Here is an 8,639-nt window from a genome sequence, read left to right as displayed (position 1 = left end):
CCTCGCCCCCTGCCCCTCCTGCCCAGGCTTCTACGTGACGCTGGTCGTGACCCGCTGGTGGAACCAGTACGAGAACCTGCCGTGGCCCGACCGCCTCATGAGCTTGGTGTCGGGCTTCGTCGAAGGCAAGGACGAGCAAGGCCGGCTGCTGCGGCGCACGCTCATCCGCTACGCCAACCTGGGCAACGTGCTCATCTTGCGCAGCGTCAGCACCGCGGTCTACAAGCGCTTCCCCAGCGCCCAGCACCTGGTGCAAGCAGGTGGGCGGCTCCGGAGCAACGGGGCGGATGAGGCGGAGCCAGGGGCCGTGATGGGCTCCGCCGCAATGGAAGATGGGTGGAGCCAAAGTCCCCCGGACTCGGGGATCGGGTGGAGCCAGGAGGGGGGTGGAGTCAAGATTTGGGGGTCCAATTGGGCGGGACAGAGTCAGGTGTCTGAAGGTGGGGCGCGGCCAGGAGCCCACCCTCAGAGAGTAGGAGTCTGAGGCAGGGCTAAGGACCCTTGAGGGATAATGGAAAGAAGGGCGATGGCTTGGGAACTGCTGAGGTACTAGGGTCTGCCTCCCTCTGCCCTTTCCCCTTCTGATCTCCGGTTTCCACTCTGGAGGTATGGGACGTTGGTCTCTGACTCCCCCTCAGCCTTGCCTGAACTGGTCCTGGTTACTAAGCCAGATCCCGGCTAGGCGTGGTGGCTCTCGCCTGTAACCCCAGCGCTTTCGGAGGCGAAGGTGGGAAGATCGCTTGAGCCCAGGAGTTTGAGACGCCCTTGAGCAACGTAGGGAGACCCCCATCTCTACAAAAATTTAAAAATTAGCAGGGCATGGTGGCTTGTGCCTGTAGTCTGAGGCTGAGTATCGGGAGGCTGAGGTAGGAGGATCACTTGAGCCCAGGAGTTCCAGGCTGCAGTGAGCTAGGATCACATCACTGCACTCCAACCCAGGTGACAGAGCCAGACCCAGTCTCTGGAAATAAATAAATACCCTGCCCACATGCCCAGCCCAGAATAGCACACAGTAGGTGCTCAGAAATTTTGTTGTTGTTGAAAGAAAGAAGATGGCAAAGGAGTGCTGAGGATCCTATAGGTCAGCAGGTCCTGGCCTGGCCACCGGATGCCAGTCATCCCTTCTACAGGTTCTCCCACCCACCGCTTTCTTCACTCCCCTCTGCAGGCTTTATGACCCCAGCAGAACACAAGCAGTTGGAGAAGCTGAGCTTACCACACAACATGTTCTGGGTGCCTTGGGTGTGGTTTGCCAACCTGTCAATGAAGGCGTGGCTTGGAGGTCGAATCCGGGACCCTATCCTGCTCCAGAGCCTGCTGAACGTGAGCCCACTGTGCAGACAGGGCTGCCGCAGAGTGGGAAGGGTTGTGGTCCACAGGAAACAAGGTTTCCTGCAAAGAGAAGGCTCGAGCCCCCAAGAGTCTTCCCAAAGCCTGAGGTGGGGTTGCAGAATCTTTTCCAACAGCATTCCACAGCCCGAGGTGGTCCCTCCTCAGATGCCCCTCCTTCCTCTCTGAGTCTGTGAGGTCCTGGTTCTTTTTTGATAGATGAGGAAGCTGAGACACAAAGAGGTTTAGTGAGCTGCCCATGACCACACAACCAGGAATGGACCACGAGTACCAGGCCCTGGTACTTGGAGAAGAGTGGGGGCGAGCCCAGGGTGGGGGCAGGTGGTGTTCAGAACCCCATCCCTCCCTGCTGCCCCCCAGGAGATGAACACCTTGCGCACTCAGTGTGGACACCTGTATGCCTACGACTGGATTAGTATCCCACTGGTGTATACACAGGTGAGGACTAGGCTGGCGAGGCTGCTCTTTTGGGAAACTGAGGCTGGAAGGACCAAGGAAGCAGCTGGGATGGGAAGGGCTCACCTAGAGGCTGAGTAAGTGGCTCCCCCAGGAGTTGGGTCCGCACTTTGAAGTTGGGTCTAGACTTTGCAGTGCCGAGTTCTTAGAGACCAGGCTCCTGCCTGACCCAGTCCAGTAGAGGTGGTGTGATTATCCCCATTTTAAAGAGAGGTTGGCCAGGCGCAGTGGTTCACGCCTGTAATCCCAGCACGTTGGGAAGCTGAGGCAGGTGGATCACCTGAGGTCAGGAGTTCGAGACCAATCTGGCCAACATGGCAAAACCCCATGTCTACTAAAAATACAAAAATTAGCTGGGCATGGTGGCGCATGCCTGTAATCCCAGCTACTTGGGAGGCTGAGGCAGGAGAATCGCTTGAACCCGGGAGGTGGAGGTTGCAGTGAGTGAAGATCGCACTGCTGCACTCCAGCCTGGACGACAGAGCAAGACTCTGTCTCAAACAAACAAACAAAAAAAGTGGGGGGGGGGGTAACAGAGACTCTAAGTCACGTGAGTGTGCAAGTCAGAACAAGGCCTCGGTCTCCTGTCTCAGACTCCCAGCCCCGGGAGCATCCTGATTTTAGGGTTCCCACCTAGCCCTTTGCTGCTGCACCCTCCTCCTCCTCCTCCTCCTCTTCTTCCTTCTCCTCCTCCTCCTCCTCTTCTTCCTTCTCCTCCTCCTCCTCCTTCCAGGTGGTGACTGTGGCGGTGTACAGCTTCTTCCTGACTTGTCTAGTTGGGCGGCAGTTTCTGAACCCGGCCAAGGCCTACCCTGGCCATGAGCTGGACCTCGTTGTGCCTGTCTTCACATTCCTGCAGTTCTTCTTCTATGTTGGCTGGTTGAAGGTGAGCCTCTCCAGGGCCCCTCTCGGCTGGAGGCATGGCCAGAGGGGTCATGGCCAGCAGCTGCCTGAGACGAGGACGCATTGTCAGGAAAGGAAGGTCTCATGGGTAGAAAGCAGCGAGCAGGGCCCTGACCACAGCCTTCTGGTCTGCACATTCCCATGTTGTTACATATGAGGAAACTGAGACTCCAGCGGGGCCTTCTTGAGGCCTGGGTCTGCTTCCAAGGCTGTACCCAAGGCCCAGACTTAGCAGCTTGAGGGACAGGGAGAGCTCAGTCAGTCTAACCATTTGCTGCTCCCTCAAGAGAATATTCTTCAAACGTTTGTCCGGAGAATAGGGGAATTCATGGAATTGGAGTGGCAGTGGCAGGCCCTGCTGGTGAGGATACTTCTCATCTCTGCTTAAAACAAAGCCCTGAGGCCGGGTGCCGTGGCTCATGCCTGTAATCCCAACACTTTAGGAGGCCGAGGCGGGTGGATCACCTGAGGTCAGGAGTTCGAGACCAGCCTGACCAACATGGTGAAACTCCATCTTTACTAAAAATACAAAAATTAGCCAGGTGTGGTGGCGCACACCTGTAATCCCAGCTACTCGGGAGGCTGAGGCAGGAGGATTGCTTTAACCCAGGAGTCGGAGGATGCAGTGAGGTGAGATTGCGCCACTGCACTCCAGCCTGGGCAAAAGAATGAAACTCCGTCTCAAACAACAACAACAACAACCACCACTACAAAAAAAACAAAGCCCTAAGGTTCACTAGCCCCTGCCCTTTACAAGGCAGATTGGCACCACCTCTCCTTATTCAAGATGCCTGTTGGAGTGTCTTGTTCCTCACTTCAAGCGGCTTGTCCAGGTATTCCCTCCCACCACTGCCAGTATGCCAAACAGGAGTTCTGAATCACAGTTTTGTCTCCAACTCTTTATCTTTCCTTCCTTCTGTTGCCCACCCACTCTCTCTCCCTTCCTACCTTCCTTTATTTTTTGGTAGTGGGGGTGTAAGTCTCCGTCTCTGCCCTTCCTGTCGCTGTGACTGACACACACACACATATGCATGCATTCCTATTCCTCTAAATTCCCCCTGCCCCCCAGTTATCTTTGGTTTCTACAGAGCAAAACAAATCACACTTTTACGCTTGAAATTCTCCAAGGTGCCCCAGTGGCCTGCAAGATGTCCCCTGGACCCCGAAGGCAGAGGCGTGCCACCTCTTTGGGGCTTTGTTAGGGTATTTTAGAGATTGCTATCCAGGAATCTGCCCACCTAGACCACCCTTTAGTTCAGCCCAGCTTCAGTATATATCTCTGTTGCAGGAATGAATAAAATTATGCAACTCCAGGTAAGATACATGAGGTGAGATAAAGGGGGTGACTCAGCCAAGTGATACACTCAGGGACAGCTGTGGGTGTTCAGGGAAGGACTGACTCAGGAGAATTAGAGGGGCTGTGTCCAGAAGTGTGTGGGTGCCCAAAGGTGTGGGGGGCTGCAGCCCTAAACTCTGGCTTTGAAGACAGTGGTCAGGCAGGAAGGGCATCATGTGGTGTGGAAATGGCAGCAGCTGAGGTTTAAGTGGGGAGGCTGCCTTTGAGGAGTTCTGCCTGAGGGTTTACAGAGCCTCACCTGTCCCCAAGGTGGCAGAGCAGCTCATCAACCCCTTTGGAGAGGATGATGATGATTTTGAGACCAACTGGATTGTCGACAGGAATTTGCAGGTATGGAGAGAGGGAGAGAGGCCATACCATGGACCTTCCCCAAAGTGGACCCAAAGAGAGGACCCCACTGTTCTGTAGGGAGGTCTCACAGTGAATGATCACCCCTTTCCCTCCTCCCTCCTGCAGCCAGCCATTCACTCAGAGGATTCTCACCTCAATCTTTGAGGCTGCAGGCAGGCACCCATCTCCCCATTTCACAGACAGGGAAACTGACGTCCAGAGAGAGGGAGAGATTCCTCCAAGTCATCAGGCACGTACAAGGTCCTGCCTGGGATGACCTTTCTGTGGGACTTCTCCTGTCCCTGGTGACCAGGTGTCCCTGTTGGCTGTGGATGAGATGCACCAGGACCTGCCTCGGATGGAGCCGGACATGTACTGGAATGAGCCTGAGCCACACCCCCCCTACACAGCTGCTTCCGCCCAGTTCCGTCGAGCCTCCTTTATGGGCTCCACCTTCAACATCAGGTGTGGCCAGTGCCAGGGGGCTGGGTGGGAAGCCCCTTCTAGTGCAAGGGTCTGCCTAGGAACTTAGAATAGCACTAGGTAATACATACTGGGTGCCTCAGTAAGTGTCAGGCACTGTACTATGCTCTTTATAAATAGTAACTATTTTTTCCTCCCAATAATTTTGGTGTGTTATCCCAAGTGTTCAGATGATTAAAGTACAGGTTCAGAAAGAGTAAGTTGCCCAAGGCCACATAGCTAGCAAATGGTGCATCTGCTACTCGAAGGACAGCCTGTGATCAGTGACGCAGTGGAACATTAGGACCTGGCTCCTGTCACCCAGAACTATGTTTTCTTTTCTTTTTGAGACACAGTCCTGCTCTGTTGCCCAGGTTGGAGCGCAGTGTCGTGATCTCGGCTCACTGCAACCTCCGCCTCCTGGGTTCAACTGATTCTCCTGCCTCAGCCTCCCCAGTAGCTGGGATTACAGGTGCCCACCACCACACCCGGATAATTTTTGTACTTTTAGTAGAGACGAGGTTTCACCGTGTTGGCCAGGCTGGTCTCGAACTCCTGACCAGTAATCTGCCCGCTTTGGCCTCCCAAAGTGCTGGAATTATAGGTGTCAGAACTATATTTTCTGATAAGCTACGGTGCTTGGATGGGAAGTGGAAGTGGGGTTCCCTGGGATGGGGAAGGGGCAGCGAACATGCCCTAGCAGGCAGCCAGGCCATCACAGGTACCTCCTGAATTGACTTTCTCCTACTGAGTAAAGGGCTCAGGCCACCCACAGCAGCCAGACTTATCCTCACGTGGTCCCTCTTCCCTGATTCCATCTGAATCCCTCTTGAGCTGCAGTGGGCTGAAGGGCTATCCCAGCTGCTCCTTTCTCCTCAGGACAAGAGTTAAAAGTGCCTTGGAGAGTGTTGGGCACATGTCAGGGTTCATACTCAAGGTTTTCTTCCACAGTATCCAGTGCTGTTCTCCGCTTGTTCTTTTCTCTTTCCGTTTTTTTTTTTTTTTAACGGAGTTTTGCCCTTGTTGCCCAGGCTGGAGTGCAGTGGCACAGTCTCGGCTCACTGCAACCTCTGCCTCCCAGGTTCAAACAATTCTCCTGCCTCAGCCTCCTGAGTAGCTGGGATTACGGGTGCCTGCCACCAAGCCTGGCTAATTTTTGTAATTTTAGTAGAGACAGAGTTTCACCGTGTTGGCCAGGATGGTCTCAAACTCCTGACCTCAGGTGATCCACCCTCCTTGGCCTCCCAAAGTGCTGGGATTACAAGTGTGAGCCACCGCGCCTGGCCGCTTGTTCTTTTAAGAACCAAGTATCCTACTAGACTGCTATCAAGTTTAACTAGAGTCTATAGTTTGAGGAAGAGTTGGGAAAGTGATCAAATGAAGGCTGGAGGCTTGCTTAGGTCATAAACATTTCTGGAGGATGACTTTGAGCCCTACATGGTCTGTACCCCAGCAGCTGAAGGTGTGGGGGGGAAGGCTGAAAACAGAACAATAAAGCATAGACCTTGTCTCCAAGGAATGCGCAATTTACGGAGGGAGCTCAAACCCAAGCCTCAAACTCTGGATACAAGGTACAAAGTACTGGACATCTAGGAAAGGGCCAGAGCATGGAACACAGTCACCTTTGTCTGCCTGGAGGCGGCTTCCAGCAGGGTCTGGAGCTGGCCATGGAACATGGGAAAAATCTGAACTTGGGCAAGGGCAGGCCATACTCTGTGGTAGATAAGCTTTCCCTTGCAGGGTAAAGGTCTTGGGCTCCTGGGATGCCTGTTGCTAGGAAGCCAAATTTCCCTTTGTGGATGTCACTCCCAGTTGGAACCACAAATCCCTGGCATTGCCCAGAGTCACTCATGGGCCTCATCTGCACCACTCATGCCAGGGCACCAGTGTTTCTGACTGCCTGGAGTGGGGGGGTTTTAAAGGGGAAGTGAATGATGAGGAGGGCTTTACATGCCAGGCAGGGGTGGTTGAGGGGGTTGGGTGTTAACTCTGGTCAAGAGGGAGTCAACGAACAGTGAGGTGAGCTGGGCCTGGAGGGATCACCGGGAGGTACAGGACGGATCAGGAGAGAGGTGAGAACTGGGGTATTGTGAGGAAGATGGTGTGGCCTTGGCTTGGGCCAACCGAGAGAGAGGAGGGGGTAAGGGAGAAGGCCAGGTGTTAGTCCTTTGTCCACTGGCCCAGCCCTGCATCTCCTGCTTCTTTCCAGCCTGAACAAAGAGGAGATGGAGTTTCAGCCCAATCAGGAGGATGAAGAGGACGCTCACACTGGCATCATTGGCCGCTTCCTAGGGCTGCAGTCCCATGATCACCATCCTCCCAGGGCAAACTCAAGGACCAAACTACTGTGGCCCAAGAGGGAATCCCTTCTCCACGAGGGCCTGCCCAAAAACCACAAGGCAGTCAAACAGAACGTTAGGGGCCCGGAAGACAACAAGGCCTGGAAGCTTAAGGCTGTGGACGCCTTCAAGTCTGCCCCACTGTATCAGAGGCCAGGCTACTACAGTGCCCCACAGACGCCCCTCAGCCCCACTCCCATGTTCTTTCCCCCAGAACCATCAGCGCCATCAAAGCTTCATAGTGTCACAGGCATAGACACCAAAGACAAAAGCCTGAAGACTGTGAGTTCTGGGGCCAAGAGCAGTTCTGAATTGCTCTCAGGGAGTGATGGGGCCTTGATGGAGCACCCAGAAGTATCTCACGTGAGGAGGAAAACTGTGGAGTTTAACCTGACGGATACGCCAGAGATCCCCGAAAATCATCTCAAAGAACTTTTGGAACTATCAACAACCAACATACACGCTACACTAAAAGATCACGTGGATCCTTATTGGGCCTTAGAAAACAGGTCTGTCCTCCACCCGAACCAGGGGCACTGTATTGCCCTGTGCCCCACCCCAGCTTCCCTTGCTCTGAACCTACCCTTCCTCCACAATTTCCTAGGGTTCCATCACTGCCAGAGCATGCTGGACCTACGCCCAGCACTGGCTTGGGTTATATACTTGGCCACCTCCACAGGGATCCTAGAGAAGTGTTCGGGACCTTTTCTCACTTCACCCAAGAGCCTGTTATCACCAGGAAGACTTCTTGGGAGCAGGTGAAGGAAGCTGAGGTTGTGCTGACCAGAGTGCTGCTAGAGAACTGTCCCAGGGCTGACAGGCCAGGCTTAGCTGAACAGATGTTATCACTGGCCCCAACTTACTTTGAGCAAGGGTGGCTGACCCAAAACCATGGGGTGGCAGTCAGCTGGATGACAGATGAACACTTCCCCATGACTATTTAGGGTAGTACCCAAGCACTACAGGAAAGGGTGGCCGCAACTGCCTCATTCCTACGACGGTGATGGGGACATTGAGGGTGTCCAGGGCCCTTAGGTCATTTTCTCACTGCCTGGGGGACCTCACCGAAATACTTCATGCTTCCTTGGGGTCAGCCCAAAACTGTCACAAAATCAGATGTTTCCCTTTTTTCCAGATTTCCTGGCCACTTTCACCCAATTGGAAACACCCCACTTCAGCCCCAATCATGTAGGGAGGAAGTGTATAACTTCCCTTTTCTGGATTCTCAAGCAGTTACTTTCAGTCAGAACACCCAGCTATTATAATTGAAAACTTAAAAGGGCAACAGTTTCAGTCTTGCTTCTAGGGCTAGACAGGAACTTGGCAAACATCTGTGGCTTGTTTAGCAAAGGATGTTATTTCAGAATCTTGTCTTGGGCTGGGTCGTGGAGGCAGGCAGATCATGTGAGGTCAGGAGTTTGAGACCAACCTAGCCAACACGA

The 8,639-nt window shown here is 53.8% G+C and overlaps 1 protein-coding gene across 4 annotated transcripts in view; it reads left to right on the top strand.

The window, feature by feature from the left end:
- BEST1 (bestrophin 1) overlaps nt 1-8,414 on the top strand; it is a 14,848-nt gene extending 6,434 nt beyond the window's left edge. For 2 of the 4 annotated variants that reach the window (XM_011942706.1, XM_011942709.1), the window contains 7 exons: nt 27-260; nt 1,169-1,323; nt 1,711-1,788; nt 2,540-2,692; nt 4,316-4,396; nt 4,710-4,861; nt 7,068-8,381. In XM_011942706.1, the coding sequence (XP_011798096.1) occupies nt 27-260; nt 1,169-1,323; nt 1,711-1,788; nt 2,540-2,692; nt 4,316-4,396; nt 4,710-4,861; nt 7,068-7,959 (1,745 nt within the window). In that variant the 3' untranslated portion in view covers nt 7,960-8,381. Of the gene's footprint in view, nt 1-26; nt 261-1,168; nt 1,324-1,710; nt 1,789-2,539; nt 2,693-4,315; nt 4,397-4,709; nt 4,862-7,067 lie in introns of all 4 variants that reach the window. The other 2 variants (XM_011942707.1, XM_011942708.1) reach the window with 2 other exon arrangements.
- Nucleotides 8,415-8,639: the final 225 nt, after the last annotated feature.

The sequence above is a fragment of the Colobus angolensis genome, unplaced genomic scaffold, assembly GCF_000951035.1.
Source record: "Colobus angolensis palliatus isolate OR3802 unplaced genomic scaffold, Cang.pa_1.0 Scaffold21, whole genome shotgun sequence".
Taxonomy (NCBI): Eukaryota; Metazoa; Chordata; class Mammalia; order Primates; family Cercopithecidae; genus Colobus; species Colobus angolensis.
This window is presented reverse-complemented; position numbering and strand designations above follow the sequence as displayed.